The following is a 19,152-nucleotide window of genomic DNA, read 5'->3' on the forward strand; positions in this document are numbered from 1 at the left end:
ACATTCCGCTGCGCGACGTCAACGTGTTCTGCGGGATTTGTTGTGGGGCTCGGGGAGCCTTTGCTTGGCCTCTGGATGGGGAGGAGGGAACCTGGTTCTGGCCCCAGCTGTGGCCCTGCTTCGCTGCAGAAACCCGGCAAGTTCTTTCCCCGAGGTAGACCTCGACCTCCCCAGCTACTTAAAATTTACTAACCTCCTTCCCGCTGCGTTTGAGATTGGATTCCTTGGAATCCGAGGGCGTGGCTAGGGGGCGGAGCCTGTGGGCGTCCCGGAGATGGTGCCTAGCAACGTCAGCCGTCAGGGCCAGGAGGCAAGCGAGGGCCGTGAGGGAGCCGGCCCAGGCCCCCGAGGTCCTCCTGGAAGCGGCCTCATGACAGACTCTAGAGAGGTGCGTGAGAAAGCTAAAGCGAAGGCAGAGGGTCGAGAGAGAAGAGACCACGTCTGGGTTAGCAAGAAAGGTTTTAAGTATGGAAGAGGCAAAGTCAGTTGTGCAATTCAACAAAGTCCCTGGCCGCTGTGCAAGGAACAGAGGGTTTAGAACATGTGACTGGTGGGGAGGTCGGAGGGGTGGCCGGAGCTGGCATACAGGCAGAGATGGGATTGGCCCAGATGAAAGGAGAGAAGAGGAGGGATTTAAGAAATCTTTAGGAAGTGGGGTAGACAGGACTTAAGGACTGAGGGGACACAGGTCTTTGGCTTGGGTGGTTGATGGAGAAGGTAGACTCACTGCTGTGGGAAAGCCTGGGACAGAAGTCAGGTGAGATGCTCAGTTTGGCCTGGTGGGTGTGAGGGTCCCACAGGATGTGCAAGAAGCTGCTGGTCCCCTAGGGCCTGTGGCTTAGGGCAGGGCCTGGGCTGCAGACAGTTTTGGATGTCAGTAGTTGGAGGTAGGAGCTGAGGGCAACCAGGAGGAGAGCAGAGGGCGGTGTGACTGTGAGACCTTGTCCATAAGAGCAAGAGGAAGGACTGGAGAGAGTTTAAGGGGAATGGGGCTGGGAGTACCACCAGACCCCAGACTGTGCCTCCTGCCTCCCCATTCTGTGAAATACCTGTGTGTGAGGGGAGTGGGGGTTGTCTCTGAGGTCTGCTCCAGCTTGCTGTCACTTGGTTCCAGGATGTTCTGTGGCTTGACCAGGCTCCCTCACAGCACATCCCAAAGCCATGGGTGATCCCAGTCCTAAAGGGGACCCTACAGCGCATCTTTGGGACCAGCCAGGTGTTCCAGAACTTTGATGATATAAAGTCAAAGTCCACGGGGTTAACAGTGCACCTCAAAGTCAAGGAGTAGTGAGTGACTACCTCATTCTGGGGTCCCAGTTTCCTACCCTGCACAACCACTGACTGACACAGTGTGCAGCCATGGGCCAGTTACTCCCCCTCCCTGGGCTTCAGTGAGCTCAGCTGTATAACAGGGCTCTTCCACCTCAACAGATAAAAGGCTGCTGTCCTGAAGGAGCTCCAAGAATGCCCTCCTGTCCCTGGGTCTCTGTCTACCCCTCTTGTCTCTCTACCCAAGATCCACCCCACCCCAACCCACTCCCGAAGCCCCAGCTGTATGCCCTGGGTTGGTCCCGAGTCAAGGCCAGCCGTTCTGCCTGTGCCCCTGCCCGCAGCTACCATCAAGGCCATCAGTGCTTGGAGCAAGAAGACTGGGAGGTGGCCGTGCTGTTCTTCTCCCGTGCCCTCCACCTGGACTCCCAGCTGGTGAGGGAGAGGGCCTGGGTAGGCATGGGCACTTGCTGATACACACTTCCCCCTCACTGTCCTACCTGTCAGTCCCCTCCCCTCAGGGCCACCAAGTCCCTGCTGGTAGCTGAGCATCAAGCCTCAGGGCTGACTGTGGGGAGGGGAATGCAGCCTGGGTCCCCTTTCCCTCAGGTAGAATTCTATGCCTTAAGAGCCGAGGCCTACATCCATCTCTGTGACTTCTCCTCGGCTGCCCAGAACCTGCGAAGGGCCTACTCCCAGGCAGACAACACCAACTACCTGGAGCGGCTCACCTTTGTGCTTTATCTGAAGGTGCTGGGGCTGCCCCAGGCCCACACAAGACACCCACCTCTCACCCCTGCCTGCTGGCTCCTCCCCCAGCTATGGGGGGCTTTCCTTGCTCCTGGGACCAGCTCTGACTCCCTGGGGACCTCCTTGTCTCTGTGTCTATATCCCCATCTGCTGCCCCTCCCATGACCTCTTCCACATCCCAACTTGGTTTACTGCGAGGGCTGGGTTCAGTTTTGTTCAATAGAGCTTTCTGCAGTAATGATGATGGTCACCCATCACTGTCCAGTCTGGTAGCCACTGGCCACAAGAAAACTGTTGAGCCCTTGAAATGTGGTGAGTGTGACTGAGGAACTCATTTTAAAATTGTATGTAATATTAATCACTTTGAATATGTATAGCCACAGGAAGCTGGTGGCTATTGTACTGGGCAGCACAGGCCTAGAGTCTGGAGGCTCTAAGCACTAAAAAGGTAATGATGCCCCGCATTTGCAATGCAAAATAAAGATGATATTAAACCATAAGATACCAGCAAAGTCCTGACTTTTTTTCCCATTTTGACAAATTGGATGTCTTTGTTTTTAATGTCAATAATTATTCAATTATGGAAAATAAACTTTCTTAAAACCAGACCACACACTTAATCTGTCTGTTGGGGTCCTGAGTCCAGTCGTGCTGCTTCCTGTGTGACCCTGGAAAGGTTACTTCACCTCTCTGAGCCTCAGTTCTTCATCTAACCTCGGTATGTTAGCTAGACCCAGTAAGATAACAAGTTCAGTTATTTAACACGAGGCTTGGCACCCAGAGCCATGGTCGAGGCTGGAGACTGTTACTGTTAGATCTGCTGTTCTTGTCTGCCTCCCAGATTTTCTCTCTTTTTCTCTGTTCCTATGTCAGTATTGCTGTCTCTCTCCCCAACTATATATTTCTGCCTCTTGCTGTCTCCCCAGCTCTGTATCTCTCTCCATCTCTATGTCTCTGTCTCTTAAAATCTCTCCCATATCTAGAGGGCTCTGTCCCTGTCTCTTATCTCTGCCCCTTTCCCTCACCCCCCCCCCCACAATGTTACCACCCTCCATCTCGTGGGTGCTGCAGGGCCCAGGTCGTAAGCAGAAGTCACTGGTCTCTGTGTCCCCAGGGCCAGTGCCTGTTTGAGCAATGTGCCTTTCTGGATGCCCTGAATGTCTTCTCGCAAGCCTCTGAGCTCCAGCCTGAGAAGTCCTGCTTCCGTTATCGATGGTAAGCACCCTGGCCCATCCTCCTGGCCTTTGTTCTCCCAAGCAGCCCCTTCCTGCCCCTCCCACCCGGCAGACAGAGCACCTCCGCCCTCTGCCCTCAGCATGGCCTGTCTCCTGGCTCTCAGACGGCATCATGAATGCCTCTCCTTCGTCACCAAGGAGGTAAAGTATGGCACAACCAATCCCGATGTCTACATCCTCCGGGCCAGGCTCTACAACTTCTTCCAGAAGGTAGAGCGGGGAGGGCGGGGCCAAGGGTGGTCCCCTGCCTGTCTGGGTGCTGAGATTACAGGAGATGGCTAGGCTGTCAGCCAGCCCTGAAGCCACATCCCCAAGTGTGGTGGGGGCACTGTCCTCCCTGGGCAGAGGCCCCGACCGCGCTGACCACTCATGCCCAGTCGGGTAGTTGTTCCACTGTCACTCAGCCCTGGCTCTGTGCCAGGCCTGCGCCGGCCCCAGAAACCATGAGGTGAGAGACCTCTGCCATCCCTGCCCACACTTCCCAGCCCAAGGGAGCCAGCCCTAAACAGATAATTACACAAAGAATGATTTTGCAATTGCATGAAGCACCATCAGGGGCCCCCAGGCATCCATTAGATAGAAGACTGGGTCACAAGGGAGAAGGGACTGCAGGAATAAGGTGGGGTCTTATGAACCCAGGAGGACCCTGACTGCTTCCTGGGGACAGCAGGAGCTCCAAAGGGTGCTCCCTAGGACGATGGATTTAGGAAAGATCCTTCAGGCTGCCAGGGGAGATATGGGCTGGGGAGGGGGGCAAGTATGGAGACCAGTAACCTGGGTGCCATCCATCTGGAGAGAAGGGGGCTGGGGAGTGTCCACAAGGGTGGTGAGGAGGGGGCAAGCCCCACAGACCTTTGAAAGCAGGACCAAAGACTGGTGGGTGAGCACAAGGGTAAGGGAGGCACCCAGAACAATGCCTAGTGTTCCAGCTTAGCCTGGGTGCTAGGGGCTGGGAGGGGACTCAGGACCGGGAGGAACGAGGTGGGCTGATTGGATGGGGCTCACCTCAGCTCACCAGGTGGGGTGCCCTGAAAGTGCTGGAACCATGACCCTCCCTATGCTGGGAGCTGGGCTTCTGTGGCCCACAGATGAGTCAGCGGGAGGTCTCCTTCGAAGGGAGGTGACTAGTAATTATGGATGATTATTGTTGACTGTTGGGATTTTAGCTGCTTCCTGTGATGCAAAGTCACGTTCTAAATGCTTTACTCATGTTTATCTCTAAGGTTGGCAGTAACCCTTGGAGGTAGGTACAAGCCATTGTACTCTTTTCACAAATGAGGTCCAGAGGCCTAGGAAACTTGCCCAAGGTCACACAGCCAGTTCTCAGTGGTGCTGCCCTTGAACCAAGTCCACCTATTCCAAAGCCTTGCCCCAGCCTCTGTGATGTTCCCCCTCCCAACTTCTACTCATACCTGTTGTCCACACTGCCTCACTCACCCTCCAACCAATTACCCTCCAGGACATGGGGTGCTTGCTAAAACTGTTTGTTGACTGACTGACTGACATCCCCACCCAGTGGAAGGCATTTGCCTGGGGATATTTTCTGCTCATGCCCAAGCCTGCATCTGCTCTTGGTTAGAGTTGTTTTTGGCTTAAAGGTCAGGGGAATGGAGGAGGGTGTACGGAGGATAGGGAGGACATGACAGTCACGGTCAGGGTACCAAATCCTCCCCTGACCTTGAATGAGCCTCAAAGAAGTCCTCCAAGGAGGAGGCATTAATAACCTCATTCTACATTCTGATCTGGCTCACCTGAGGTTACATCTGGAAAGGGCCAGTACAAATGGGGCCTTGGACGGGATTTTCCCACAATGCCCCCTTCCTCCTTCAAGAGACAGAAGAGGCAGAACAGCAATGTGGGACCACTGAAGATGGGTGACATGTTGCTGGCCTGCCCAGAGAAGGGCCTCAGCAGGGGCCTGCCTCCCCACACTGGGCAGGACAGGGTTCAGCTTGGCCTGCACCCCTGATGCCCTCCCTGGCCCCCTGCAGCCCAACCTCTGCTATCAAGACCTACACAGTGCCTTGCTGTTGGACCCCAAGCACCCACAGGCCAAGGTGCTGCTCAAGGTGATGGTGGGCCAGGCCCAGCAGGCTCGCCAAGATGCTGGGATCCTGGCCGTGCAGGGCAAGCTGCAACACGCACTGCAGTGCATCAACTGTGCCATCGAGAACAACCCTCTAGACCCCAGCCTCTTTGTCTTCCGGTACTTGGTGGGGAGATGTTTGTCTTGGGTCCCAGGCCCTGCCCTGCCTCAGAGGTTCTGTGTGATCTCAGGAGAGCCCTTGACTGTTCCCAGGCCTCAGTCTCCCCACCTAGCCTCTAATAATCTTTCCCTATTCCTCACTGGGGTCAAGGGATCGTGGGAGGTGGTCTCTGCTACTGCCCCTGGAAGAAGGACAGGCAGCAGCCTGTTAACCCAGGAATCCTGGACCCCCAGGCCTGCTGAGCAGTTTACACTGGAAGGCTCAGCCCAGCTCAGTGGACGGGGCTTGGGTTTGAATCTAGGCCCTTTCCCCCAAAAAAGGACTCACCACCTCATTCTGGGCCATCTAACTTCATTAAGCCTGGGTTCTTTCATAAACACTGGAGGTGAAACATCTGTCCTGTGTACAAAAAGTCCTTAGCATAAAGGCTGGCACACACATGGCTCCCAAAAACAAAGAAGGAAGCTATTTTTAAGAAAAGTAAAATTACCAGTGGCTAGCAGGTTCTCTGACTGGCAATCCAGGAGCCCCACAGGCCAAACTAGTGCATGAAGTGCCCCCCACCCCCACCCCTACCTCCACAAGTCAGAGGGCCTGGAGCCACAGCCACTTGCACAGCCACCCCTAGTGGGTGGGGGCACTTTGGCCCTCATGTCCCTCCCCCACAGGGGCATCATGTACCGACGGCTCCGGGAGTTTGATGCTGCCGTGGAGGACTTCCTGAGAGCACTGGACATGATGACCGAGTCCCAGAAGGAGTTGGTGCAGCAGGCGCAGCGCCAACTGCTGCTGGCCTACAACGACTTCGCGGTGCACTGCTACATGCAGGGCGCCTACCAGGAGAGCGTGCTGCTGCTCAACAAGGCGCTCAAGGACGAGCAGAAGGAGAAAGGCCTCTATATCAACCGCGGCGGTGAGCTGGGTCGGGCTGCCTCGGCGTGAGCCCCTCATCTGCCTATGGCCTGGGCTCCTCCCTTGAGGGCCCTGAGGGAGGGAGAGAAGGCGGGAAAGAGGGAACACTTAAGAGTCTCGGTGTCCCACAGATACTTTGAGAAATGTTGCCTTAGATAATCTGGCTGCAGGCCTTCAAAGTGCACGGGATCATTCAGCTGGGAAAAGTGCCCAGAGGCACGGAAACCTCTGCAACAGCCCACAGGTGTTATCAGCCGCCAATTGCGGGCCCCGCCCCCTGGGGGTGGAGCAGGCTGGGCTGGGGCTCCTGGGCCCTGGGATTGGGGGCCCACCCAGCTCCTGCCCCTGGTCCCCGGTCTCCAGATTGCTTCTTCCAGCTGGGCAACCTGACCTTTGCTGAGGCGGACTACCAGCAGGCGCTGGCGTTGAGCCCGAGGGACGAGGGCGCCAACCTGCGAATGGGCCTGCTGCAGGAGAAGTTGGGCTTCTGCGAGCAGAGAAGCAGGTGCGCGCGGTCTGTGGGCGGGGCCGGGGGCGGGGCTGGGCCAGGGCCTGGGAGCGTTTGGGATGTAGCCTCCTGCTGAGATCCCGGGGTCAAGATGTCGCTGCTCTCCCACATAAGTCTCTCAAATATCGATGTTATTTACCAAGTTTTCACTAAAAATCCTTCACCTCACTTTTTCTCTATTGTTATGGTAACTTCGCTTTCAGTAACAGATAACTCAGAACATGAAAGATCCTTCAAGTATCTACCTCCCAAAGCCTCTCCTACCCCTATACGTTTAGCGAAGATTCCTCCAGATTGATTTCTAGGCATATATTAACAGCTGCTATCATTTTACAAAAGTGAGATCATGCTAAGCTGATCTTTTACCTGCTTTTTTACTTCCCACGGCATTATAGAACTACCTCATTCTCTTTTATTGTTTGAAAGTATTCCATTCTGTGGCAGTCCCACAATTAATGTCTTTAGACAACAGTCTACTGATGAACATTTGGGCTGTTTTCAGTTTTTTATTATAAATAATGCGGTAATGAGCACTCAGGACATATGTTTTCATGCATTCATACTAATAATGCCGTAATTAGATTGCTAGAAGTTGAATTGTTGGGTTAAAGAGTGTGGAATTTTAATATTTTAAAAGGTAATACCCAATTGTTCTTTAAAAACAATGAACTAATATAAACTTCCCCCCATAAAGGAGAGTCTTGGTTTCCCCAAGCCTCCCTAGCATAGAGTATTAAGACTGTTTTTCAACTTTGCTAATCTAGTGAGCACAAAAAATGCTTTTGCTGTGGATTGATTTTGCATATTTAAATTGCCATTGCAGTACAGCATCCTTCGTAAAGCCATTATGGCCTGCCCAAATATTTTGCTCATTTTGCTATTAAATTGCTCATTAAAATAATCTTTTTGGTGATGAGTTCTTTGTAGGCTAGGAAAATTAGCTTATCATCTGCTCTGTGTGGCAAAATATATCTTCCCTCTTTACTGCTTTCCTTTGTGGTGTTTTTGCTACTTAATACCACAAATTAACCACAGTCAAATAATTTTTTTCATTTTTACCTCCTGGGTTTATGACATTCTCAGAAAGGCCTTCGCTACTCCAAGATTATAAAAATGTCCACTTACATTGGAGTTTTACACTAGCATTTAAGTGTTTGGTCCATCAAGATGGGGATGGTGGCAGGGAGCAGAGACCAGCCTGGTTTTGCCCAAACTCCCCAGTGAGGTCCAGAAACCTCCATCCCCTCAAGGTGGCCCAGCTCAGAGCAGCCTGTGGCCCACCCTGTCCTGCAGGCAGTTCCAGAAGGCAGAGAGCCACTTCTCAGTCGCCATCCAGCACAATCCCCAGAAGGCCCAGTACTACCTGTACCGTGCCAGGAGCCGGCAGCTCTTGCAGAACATTTTTGGGGCCCGCCAGGATGTTGCCACTGTCCTGCTCCTTGACCCCAAGCTACCAAAGGTATGTTCCTGCCGGGCCAGGAGAGTGGACTTCAGAGTCAATACCCCTAGCTGCCTAAAGATACTTCCTGTCCCCAAAAGAAATCTGCTTTCCTAGCAGTAGTAAGAGCTGCTGATGCCGGAGCCTTTTCCATGTGCCAGGCACGGTTCTAACCACTTCAGCTTGCATCTACCTGTTTAACCCTCTTCAGCAGGTAGCATTGTTATCACAGAGCAAAGAGGGTAAGGCTCAGAGAAGTCAGTACCCTTGGCCCAGGTCATACAGCATGCAGCTCAGACTGTCATCTGGCTGGCTCCAGAACCCCTGGGCAGACTCACCACCAGCCCTCCCTCAGAGAATCTGATAGTTCTGGGCAAAAGGGCCCTGCCCTTTAAAAGTGACAATCTGTAAACCCTTCCTCCTTCAGCGCAGAGAAGGGACTCTGCGAGGACAGGGCGGCTCCACACCTCTGCCCCCGTCCTGGCCCACACCTGACTCCGGTCACCCTCTTTCCTGGCAGGTGCTCCCGCTGATGGCCAGTCTCTTCCCTGGCATGTCAGTGGAGGAGGTGCTTGGCAGCCAGGTGGCCCACCTGGCCAGGTTGCTGCTGGATCGGGCGGTGGAGAGCAGCCTGCAGGCCAGCACCCCTCAAGATATCATGCGGTAAGTTTCTCCAGCAGGCCCCCCCAGGCCAGGGGAGGGGGAACAGCTGAGGCTCAAGGCACCTCTGGCCCCGAATGCCTTCTTAGGCCACTGGCCAGTCCTGGGGATGGTGGAGTGAGTCAGGGAGGCCTACCCAGCACTCTGGGGTCTTGGTTGGCAGGCAGCTCAAGGAGCAGGAACTAGAGCACCAGAAGGCCCAGGCCCTGTGGCTCTCGTGGAAGCTGGAACAGCCCTTGTTCGAGACCTCCAAAGAGCGGGAGGCCACTCGCCAGTCCCTGCAGGCAAAGCCAGAACGCCCAGAGTTAGAGGCTGAGGCCCCTGAGGAGAAAGAGGTGAGTGGGCCGCACACCAGGGCTGGGTGTCCTTAAGGTCTGGGGTCGAGTGGACCCTAAGCCAGGGCTGAGGGAGGCAGGCTGGCTAGAGACTGGCTTCTGGGCCCAGCTCTGCCACCACTCAGCTGTGTGACTTGGGCTGGGGACATCTTGCTGTGAGACAGGGATGGTACCCATCAGGGGTACACCTGAAGGAGAGCATGTGAGGATGTGGGCCCCTCACAGAGAAAGGCCTTCCCACCCTTTGTCCACCCTCACCTTCATGAATTCTGCTGTGTGCACTGGCCACTTGTGCGGAATTTTCTTCACTCTTAAATTCATTTCTAAAAACTTTTTATTGAATGGAACATAAATATAGAAAAGTACACAAATCATAAGTGAACTGTTGGATGAATTTTCACAAACCAAGTTCTCCAGATCAAGAAAGAACACATCCCCAGCTCCCCAGAAGCCCCTCGGGCCCCCTTCTAGGCCCCTCCCTCAGCTCAGTGCACCCCACGAGGCTGCTCTGATTCCTAACACCATAGATAAGCGGTCCTGTTCTTTCCAACGGAGGACAAACATGGCATGCCCTCTGCCTCTGGCTTCTTTCATTAAGCAGCCAAGTTTGTGAGATGCATGCAAGCCGCCTGCTCCTTCTCATTACTGTGGACAGTTCCATCCTGTGAATACCCCACAATTTATTTATCCACTTGACCGCTGACAGACAGCAAGTATATTTGTGTTCAAAGGAGACTTTATGCCATTAAAATAAATGGGGTACCAGCATCTTTTGCTAGAAATGGAAAAAGTGAGCTCTATGTTTTCCTAGCTCACATTGGAATACAGAAGTACAGAACTTGAGTCTGTGTAACCAGCTGAGTCACAGTGGGCTCCCTCCCTCAGGGAGGTGGTGTGTCTGCCCTGCAGCTCTGCCGGCCCCCCATCTCCCTCCCACACATTCCCCTCACCTGTAGGTATGGCCAGCAGCCAAGAGCCTGGCTGTGGAGTCCCTGCTTCTCTGCAGCTTAGCTCAGTGCCCTGGGCAGGTGCAAGTTCCCTCCCAGATGTGCAGGGGATGAAGCACATGAGGACAGAGAAGCTCCTGTTTCTCCCAAGCTATTCCCCAGGGTGTAGCCCTGTTTACAGACGCCTGCCCAACACTGGAACTATTCTGCATTTTGCAAATGGGGAAACAGAGACCCCAGCAGCCCCTTGATGCTGCTTTCCTCACAGCAACACACCTGACTAGCTTGGCCACCCCTTCCTGTCCAACCTCTCCATGTCCCCATCCAGCCCTAACCTGCCACCCTCAGGGAGTCCAGAGCTGCGGCTACTGGCCCAGGACCTCTTGCAGCCTGTGACCGCCCAGCCTGTCTCTTGCCCTAGGAGGAGAAGCTGGAGCTGGCCCCCAGCAAGGAGAGGTCCCTGACCGACAGCTATGTTGACCAGACCTCTTCGGGCTCCGTCTGGGGCTGTAAGTCCCCCTGTAAGATCTAAGTGAGCCAAAGCAGCAGGGCAGGCAACGGTCAGGGGTCAGAGACTCCTGCGGATTTGGGCTCCACTGCTTACAGCTGTGTGACTACGAGACGGGGGTACTCATCCCAGCTGTGCAGAGGGCATAGGGAGCCCTTGGCGATGCCCATTGCACTGCCTGGGAGGCCAGCTCTCACTGCGGGGCAGAGTTGCTGCCTGCTCCCCCCTCAGTCCTGCCCCTTTTCTCTCTGCCCCCTTGACCTCTCCCTGAAATAAGCCCACCAACCTTGTGCACAACCAGGGAGCTTTTACCCCCAATTCTGCCAGGCACCAGCGTGGATGGGGCAAAAGTGAAACACCCAGGAATGCTGCTCAGAGTCCTCACAGCAGCTGTGGGTGGTCGGGGGGAGGGATGGAAGCGGCAGCCGCCAGCCCCCTTCCTGCCATCCAGCAAATGCGTCAAGCGTCCCGGGGCTGGGCCTGTGCTGGACGCTGGTTACAGCATGAATGGCACAGTCCATGCCCCAGGGAGGAGCTCTTGGTCCTGAAGGGAAGAAGGCACACAAGGAAACACAGAAGCAGGACGGTGGAGATGTACTGTGGAGGGAAGTCTAGGGGGCTGTGGGTGCATTTAGCCCCCTTTAGGGGGTCAGGGAGGGCATTCAAGACCCGGGGGAAAAGGGGTTAGCCGCGCATGGGAGGGGTGGAGCAGGAGCAACCGCTGCAGGCAGGGGGGCAGGGCCCTGCAGGCTGTCGGTGGCGGCTGGAACGCAGAGGGCAAGGGGCGGCCAGCAGAGTAGAGGCCAGGCCTGGGCAAGCGGGACCCTCGGTATCTCCCCCTTATCTCACAGCCCTGACCCACCTGCAGGGCCCAGGGTGCCGGGAGGGCTGGGTGGGCGTGATCTGGCAGGACTTCCCCTTGGCCTTGCAAGGCCTCCGGGATATGGGCAAGGGTGAGGCTTGGAAGCCTGCCTTTCCCGGAGCTGTCTGGGGAAGGCAGCCTGACAGGCGCTCTCGGCACATCCTTCCCAGGCAGGACCACATCCATCTCAGAAATGGAGATGTCCACTACCGGCCAGGAATACAGGAGCACCTCGACCACTGCTGTGACATTCTCCGACTCCTCACTGCTAAGGACACAGTCCTCAGACTTGGGGTACAACAGGGAAGACCTAAGCCTGAGCCACAGCCCTAGAAAATCCAAATATGCCCAGGGCCAGAGCCGGAGGCCCGGCGGGACCGAGGCCACCCAGAGCCGGAGGCCCAGCAGGACTGAGGCTGCCCAGGCTGAGAGCCAGAGGCCCAGCAAGACTGAAGCCACCCAAGTCCAAAGCCAGAGTCCCAGCAAGACTGATGCCACCCAGAACTGGAGGCCCAGCGGGATCAAGGCTTCCCAGGGCCCCAGGCAAAAGTTCAACAAGACTAAAGCCACCCAGGGCTCAAAGCAGAGGTTCAGAAAGGCCAAGGGTGCCTGTGGCTGGAGCTGGGGATTCAGAAAGGCTGATGCCACACAGGACCAGAGCTGGGGACTGATCCAAAGTGCCAGCAAGACCAAGACTTTTGATGACCCAAGTTGGAGCCCCTGCAACACTGAGGTCACCCAAGGCCAGGGCCAGAGCCAGAGGCCCAGCAAGTCCAAGGCTTCCCAGAGCTGGAGCCCAGAGCGTGAGCCCAGGCTCCAGCAAGACCAAGGTCACCGGGGGACTGAGCCCAAGTCTCAGCGATACCCAGGGCCTGAAATAGAACCCCAGCCCTAGCAGTCACCCTGCTCTCCGAAGGGAACACTCAGCCCCCTCTCTTCTTGCCAGGGATTGGAGAGAGTCTGACCCCCGCAACACACTGGCACTCAGCAAAGCAGCCTCCTTCCAGAGCAATGAGAACTCAGCCAAAGTTCCTCTGGTCCCATGGCTGAATTTATTGTATTCGTTCTCTTCTTTTACAAAATAAAAAATTTGAAAAGGCAAGCCCAAGTGGCAGCTTGAGTCCCTCTATTCCTGGAGACAGAAGCCTCAGCCTGGCTTTACAGTACTGGGCCACAGGGTGTGGGATGGAAGGGTGGGGTGTGGTGCCAGAACAAGGGCTGAGAGTAACTGACCGAACGAGGGAGCAGGCACCAGCCACCATCCCTGAGTTATAATTCACATTTTAAGAAGGCTCAGGCTGGAGGGTGAGCTCAAGGCTCACTGAAGTTCTGCGGTGACCAGTGGTTTCCCTGAGGAAGGAAGCAAAAGCCAAAATGCTCTCTGCTAAGTGGCTGGGGCCTGCCTGGGCCTTCCGTCTCATGGCCTGGGCAACACCCCTCCTCATCTTCACATTGTGCTCTGGGTCCCACTCTCCAGGAGGCTCAGGACAGGGACCCACTGGCAGAGGCCTCAGGGCTTTCCTGCATGGCCTGGTCAGGTAGAGAAGGGTAAGGAAGCCACCTGGAGAGTCAGAGGAAGAAGGCAATTCGGGAAGCCACAGTCTTGCAGCCATTGGAGGAAAAGAGCTGCTCCTCCTCAGGGAAGAAGGTGGTGCTGTCCAGCACAGCCTGGACAACCTCATCCCTTGGCTCCAGGCCCAGCTGGGCCAGCTCGTTGAGAACACAGTGCCGCACATGGTGCCGCTGGAGCGGTAGGAAGGGCACCAAGGTGTCCAGGAGATGCTCTTCCATGATTCCCGAGTGCCAGAAGCCATCTGCAGGAAGGAGGGATGGGAAGAGGCTGTGCTTCACCTGGACGAGCTGGGTCCTCATCCCCAGCGGAAGGAAGTGCGGGCACTGGTCTTAATCCTCTCAGCCACCTTCCAGGTGCTGGGCTCAGGGAGTCTGTCTGACTACCCTGAGCGCCAAAGCCTGAGCTGGGAAGTACTGGGTCACTGGGCAGAGTACCAGACCCGGGGAAACCTGGCCCACCCTGGGTTGCCCAGGCTATCCCTGGGCATGATCTGAGTGTGAGGCCCCAGTCTGGAAGCCACCCCGGGCTGGGGTCCTCGGCTGAACTCACGGTGCGGGTTGTCCAGCACTGCCTGGGAGATGACCGGCTCCAGCTCCTGCAGCCGGATCTCCTCGCGGTCCCGGCGGCTGCGCCACGCCTCCAACACCACCTGGTTGATCTGCTCACCACCAGTGTTGCTAAAACCAGGGTGGGGGACATAGGCTGAGACTCAGACAGGAAGGGCAGGATTTGGCCCTTGCTTCCCACGTGCCATCTCACATGACCTAAGCCTGGGGACCCGACCCAGTACCAGCAGGAGCCAAATTCACTGAAAACACCACAGGAACCACTTCCCTTCTCTGGAGCTTGTATCCATAACCATGACCCCTAGAAATCTACCTAAAGGTGCCATGCACTTCACTGATTATAGAACACTTCTACGTCCCTTAACTGACTTTCCCTCACCCAGCCTCTAGGAGGACACTGGGGCATTAGGATTGGCCCTGCTGTTCAGAGGGGGAGGTAGGAACCCAGAGATGTGAAGTGGTTTGTCCGAGGAAAAACAGCTGGAACTCTTAGAGGCGGGACTTGAACTCTAGTCCTGTTTTTCCCAGGCCTGTGTTCTCTTGGCCACAAGAGGGAAAAACTCTGAACCCAGCAGGGGTTTCACAAAGAAACGAGGATCTAGAAGACTGAGCCCAGAACTGGCTTTGAGAATATCAAAGGGAAGTCACCTACCTCAAGTGACAGTGTCACCAGCTAGAGTGTGGGGGACTCTGGGAACGCCCCAGTGGTCCCAGGGGGAACAGTATTCTGTGGGACCACAGGCCAAGCCTGGGTAGCTGAGCCCTCTGACACGGGCCCCCGCGCCATGCCCACAGCAAAGCCGGCCCTACCTGATGAAGATGAAGATGGCTTTGCGATAGTTGGTTCCATACACAACCCAGGAGGAGCCCAGGAAAGGTCGCAGGACCTCTATCAAGCCTGGGGCCAGCTTGTCCATCTCATCAAAGAGGAAGAGCGAGCGGCTGCAGGCAGTGAGGTTCCCCTGGACCCAGCTCTTGAGATCCTTCTGTGAGGGAGATGTAGGAGTATGAGGGGGTCTGGAGATAATCCCCCAACCCCAGACGTCTTCCCAAGACAAGAACAAATCTCCTTCCCAGGAAGACGGGGTCTCCCAGAGAGCACTAGTCCCTTAATGGGACTCATGGTGAAACTGTGGCCCAGAACGGGGAGGAGACTTGTCCAAGCTCACACAAGTCTGCAGGAGAACAGGACTCAGACCCAGGCCCTGCACCTGCCTGTTCAGGGCTCCTTCCCTGACACCTACCACTTTCTAGAAAAAGAGAAGCCTCCTTCCTGCTCCCTGAATCTTCCCAACAGTGTTGACAGCTGAAACATATCAGCCTGGAAGGTACTTTGCAATTAACTACAACAGTAGTAGTAAGAGCTGACATTTCCTGACTGCTTGCTCTGAGCCTCAAATTGGGGCTAAGTGCTTTACAGAGAGATTATGCAGACTGTCTGGCATAGGTAAGTGCTCCATAAATAATAATACCCGCAATTATATAATTCCATGCCCCTCACAACAACACTGGCAGGTGGGTACCATTACTGCCCCCCCAGGAATTAAAGCAAGAACTCCCTGCCAGGTAGAATAGATCATCTCAAGCTCTGTTCAGGATGGGTCCAAAGGGCTGAGGCTCCAAGTGGCTGTGTGGCCTAGAGCAAGTAAGTGATTCCCCTCCCTAGGCTCAGGACTCCCTCCCTCCCTCCCTAGGGTCTGGCACCCCACACTGCAGGTGGATGGTGGTCCAGGATGCAACCAGCCTACCTTGTAGCGCTCCATGTGGCTGGGGTGGGGGAAGTGGATGAGTGGGGAAAAGTGGTGCACATGGGGGCTGCGGAGGCCACCCCGGAAGAGGTAGTGCGCCAGCAGGGAGCTGACAAAGGATTTGCCCGTGCCTGTCCAGCCATGCAGGGAGAGGACCAGCGGCTTGGTGGGAGCAGGGTCCTGCACAAAGGCCTTCAGTGCCTTCACCACCAGTGCTCTGGCCAAGTGCTGGCCAGCCAGGTGCTGGGCCAGGTCACACTCAAGTCCTAGGACCACAAGAAGGACAATGTCAGAGCTGAGGACATAACCGCAGAAAAGGTTCAGGAGGAGAGTCATGTCCGGAAGCTGGTCTAGGATCCTTGTGTTCTGGGATGTTTTTACAAGCTGCCTATGTGGCCCTTGAAGTCTCCGATCGCAGGAGCCACCCTCAGGCCTGACTCAGCTCGGCAGCACCCCCACCAGGTGGCCCTCTGGATTGCGCTCAGCCGTAAATGGCTGCGAATTGTCAAGAGGGTCTGTCCCAGACCTCTGCCCATCCGCAAGGCAGGCTTTTCCCTTGACGGCCAGTCCAGTGTGAAGGCCTAAGCTTCAAGGCAAAGCCCTGCTGTCAAAGGCCTCTCTCCATCCTAGCAGGGCTCTGCCTGGATCCCAAACAGGCATCCTCAAACCCTCGTCCCAAGTCCTGTGCCCCAGGCTCTCAGGGTCCCTCAACACCGGGCCCCACTTCCGCCCCTGGCTGTCCCGAAGCCTGGGAGCCCCGCCCCTCGGTTCTATCCTCCAGGTCCTGCCCCAGCGCAACCCTGAGGTCCGAGGGCTCCCTGGTCCTCCGGCCCCTCAGGTCTGGGCTCCCGCAGCTCCTCACCCTGGAAATCGGGCCGGAAGTCACATTCGCAGAAGGAGCCGAAGTTGCAGCGCAGCGATGTCAGGTCCCAGACGGCGGCCGCGGCCGAAACCAGCCCGAGCAGCCCGAGGAGCGAGCCCCAGGGCCGGCAGGCGCACGTCGCGGCAGCCATCCGGGCGAGGCCGGAGCTGGGTCCGGGGCCGCCCACCGCCTCTCCCCAGAACTACAACTCCCGGCGTGCATCACTCCACGGCAACCACAGCCAGTGGCCTACAACTCCCGGCTCCCCTCTCGCCCCTCTCAAAGGCCCGCCCCCGTCGTCCCACTGCAGGAACGGAAGATGGCCTCCAGGGGGAGCCCGCGAACCATCCAACCAAAAACTGCAGGCTGCGTTTCCATGGCCACGGTAACTAAGGGACCATCACAGTAGCTCTACAGAATAATAAAGGATTATGACCACAAAGGGTGACGTAATAATTGTAACAAAAACTTCTGTAGCACCTCATACCTTGTAAAGCGCCCTTTCCATGATCTTTTTTTCCCTTTTGCATGATAAAAGAGCGCTATAGCTTTTGGTGAGCACCTACTATGTGCAGATGGTGTTAGGTGCCTTATGTTTCTTATAATATGATAACAGTACCTGTCATACAGAGGAATGGTGATATTTCAGTGAGGTACAGGCACATGAAGTGTTTTGGCTCACAAAGTAATCAATAAATGATCATTGACAATCCATCATGAAACATGGCTGTCCCTTAACTAGCAGCTACTATATGCTAAATGCTGTAACATTAGCCCTAAGGGATCGGTTCCATTATTGTCCCCATTTTACTGAGAAGGAAACTGGGACCCAAGAGGTTAAGCCCCTTATCCAAGGCCACCCAGCTAGTGAACAATAGAACTGAACCCAAGTCTGGCTGCTGTCCCAGATCTGAGGCACTGTGTTATCCAGCCTTTCTTGGTCAAAGGATTCATAAGGCAAAGAGCCCCAGACATTTCAAATTCAGTGAACAGGCTCCCCAGGCCCCATTCTGGTCTGGAATCATGCTGATCCACATTGCCCACCTCCCCCACCCGTGATATCAAGAGAACTGCTGGGAGAGGGAGGGTATAGCTTAGTGGTAGAGTGCATGCCTAGCATGCATGAGGTCCTGGGTTCAATCTGCAGTACCTCTATTAAAAATAAATAAATAAACCTAATTATCTCCCCCAAAACAAACAAACAAAAAAAGCCAACTGCCTTCATGGCCCTCCTCAAAGATCCCCTGCCCCTCCCCCACAAACACACACACAATCACACACACATACTTCTGGGGCTTCAAAACCTGAAAAGAAATGAGTTGTTCCCACCATTGAGTCAACAAAAGGAAAGAACTCCAGGTCAGCACACCCAGGTTCCAGTCTTCCCCATTCTGCTGCTGTGACCCAGGGAAAGACCTTTATCTGTCCAGTTCCCGGTTCTCCTGAGGGGAGCTGGAATCTTAGATCTCAAAAAGCCCTTCTACCCCAAACATCTGGGGTCTTTAGTTGTGCATTTGTGGGAACCTTTGCTGCAGCTCCCAGAGGCAGGGAATGGAGTAGAAGTTGGGGTGGGTCAGTATCTCTCCTACTGGTTGGAATTAGCTGTTTATCTGTGAGCTTCCCCAGGACAGGGACTCGGTTTTAGTGTTGGCTGTAACTCTGGCGCCTGGCACAATCTGGAATGCTTCTGGTGCTAAATAAGTATTTGTTGAATGAATTTTTCTACCTTTCACCTGATAAAAGATGCTTCCTTCCACCCCAGGGTCCCCAGAGAGACAGAAGAAAGAGTCATAAAAGTTTTTTATATGAAAGAAAGAACATGGCTTCTGTACATCTATTTACAGAACAGATAGATGTATTTACAGCCAGAGGGAGGCCTCGGTGTCAGTGGGGGGCAGATGCCTGGAGAAGACTGAGGAGGCATGGGAAGCCTCCTGTGGCTCAAACGCAGGGCCCCCCAGCAGGAAGGGGAGAAGCAGGAGCTGGAGGGAGAAACAGAGGTTCCAGTTCTTCCTGAAGGGAAACTGGGTGAGCGTGTGGCAGGTGGGATGGAGCCCAGGGTCCACGGAGGATCCTGGAGGTGCAAGGGAGATTCTGGAGTTGTACCCAGAACATTCTTGGGCTGATCACAGTGTCCCTGGGGTGCTCTGGGGAAAGGTCTGTGCCCTTCTGTCCCCGTTGCTGCCTGCAGCTGCAGAAAAGAAGGGTCCATGGGGGTCACAGCTCGCTGGAGCGCACGGCAGGCTCCAGTTTGTGGGACAGGGCGGTGAGGACCTTCTCGAACTTCTCATAGCGCCAGGCCTGGCTGCTGCTGGCTCCCTGACTGCCCCACAGTAGACGCATCTGGAACTCAGTGCTGAACACCTCGAGGAGCTCCGGCCGGGCCTGGAACCCTGCAGGGTGGGGCACAGGGGTCAGAAGATCACCATCCAGCTGAGGAGGCTGGGGCTCCTGCCTGGAGCCACTACATCCCTCAGGACCTCATTCCAAGAAGAGCGCCCCCCACCGCCACCAGGGATCCAACAAGGTTTGTTGATGAACATGACCATGCAGCTTAGCACCTAGTCTCTGTCCTACTATTTACAACATATAAAGATAAAAATATTGCTAATTTAGGGGGAGATCTTGGGTGATTTTCCTTTTCTTTTCTGTATATTTCTGTAAGTTTCAAGATTTTTTCTAAGAAATGTAAATATATTTTGTAAGTATATGTAAAAAAAAAGCTTTTTTGTTCTTTCTGAAAAAGAAAAAGTCACACACTGGAATGCTCAC

At 55.0% G+C, this 19,152-nt stretch overlaps 3 protein-coding genes across 8 annotated transcripts in view; 1 reads left to right on the forward strand and 2 right to left on the reverse strand.

Annotated features, from left to right (window-relative positions):
• Positions 1-2: 2 nt before the first annotated feature.
• TTC16 (tetratricopeptide repeat domain 16) lies at positions 3-12,733 on the forward strand. Its single transcript, XM_031450521.2, is given in 15 exon segments — positions 3-154; positions 1,115-1,287; positions 1,614-1,704; positions 1,879-2,019; positions 3,134-3,234; positions 3,335-3,464; positions 5,246-5,460; positions 6,130-6,374; positions 6,737-6,878; positions 8,175-8,340; positions 8,840-8,982; positions 9,143-9,314; positions 10,683-10,770; positions 11,802-12,412; positions 12,414-12,733. Coding segments are annotated over 10 exon segments (2,010 nt in total). The 5' UTR covers positions 3-154; positions 1,115-1,287; positions 1,614-1,704; positions 1,879-2,019; positions 3,134-3,234; position 3,335; the 3' UTR covers positions 12,513-12,733.
• On the reverse strand, positions 12,661-17,479 carry TOR2A (torsin family 2 member A). Of its 2 annotated transcripts, XM_031450512.2 has the most exons (5): positions 16,381-16,584; positions 15,519-15,784; positions 14,581-14,756; positions 13,754-13,881; positions 12,661-13,445 (listed from the first exon to the last, which is right to left on the reverse strand). In XM_031450512.2, exons 1-5 carry the CDS (start codon positions 16,529-16,531, stop codon positions 13,201-13,203), a joined length of 966 nt encoding a protein of 321 aa, XP_031306372.1. In that variant the 5' UTR covers positions 16,532-16,584; the 3' UTR covers positions 12,661-13,200. The 2 variants fall into 2 exon arrangements, with proteins under 2 accessions (XP_031306372.1, XP_031306374.1); XM_031450514.2 differs by lacking the exon at positions 13,754-13,881 and having other exon boundaries at positions 16,381-17,479.
• A 686-nt stretch (positions 17,480-18,165) lies between these two features.
• The window catches only part of SH2D3C (SH2 domain containing 3C), a 29,459-nt gene continuing 28,472 nt past the window's right edge, over positions 18,166-19,152 (reverse strand). For all 5 annotated transcript variants that reach the window (XM_031450507.2, XM_010984308.3, XM_031450505.2 and 2 more), the window contains one exon: positions 18,166-18,773. In XM_031450507.2, the coding sequence (XP_031306367.1) occupies positions 18,598-18,773 (176 nt within the window). In that variant the 3' untranslated portion in view covers positions 18,166-18,597. The remainder of the gene's footprint in view (positions 18,774-19,152) is intronic.

Source organism: Camelus dromedarius, chromosome 10 (assembly GCF_036321535.1).
Source record: "Camelus dromedarius isolate mCamDro1 chromosome 10, mCamDro1.pat, whole genome shotgun sequence".
Taxonomy (NCBI): domain Eukaryota; kingdom Metazoa; phylum Chordata; class Mammalia; order Artiodactyla; family Camelidae; genus Camelus; species Camelus dromedarius.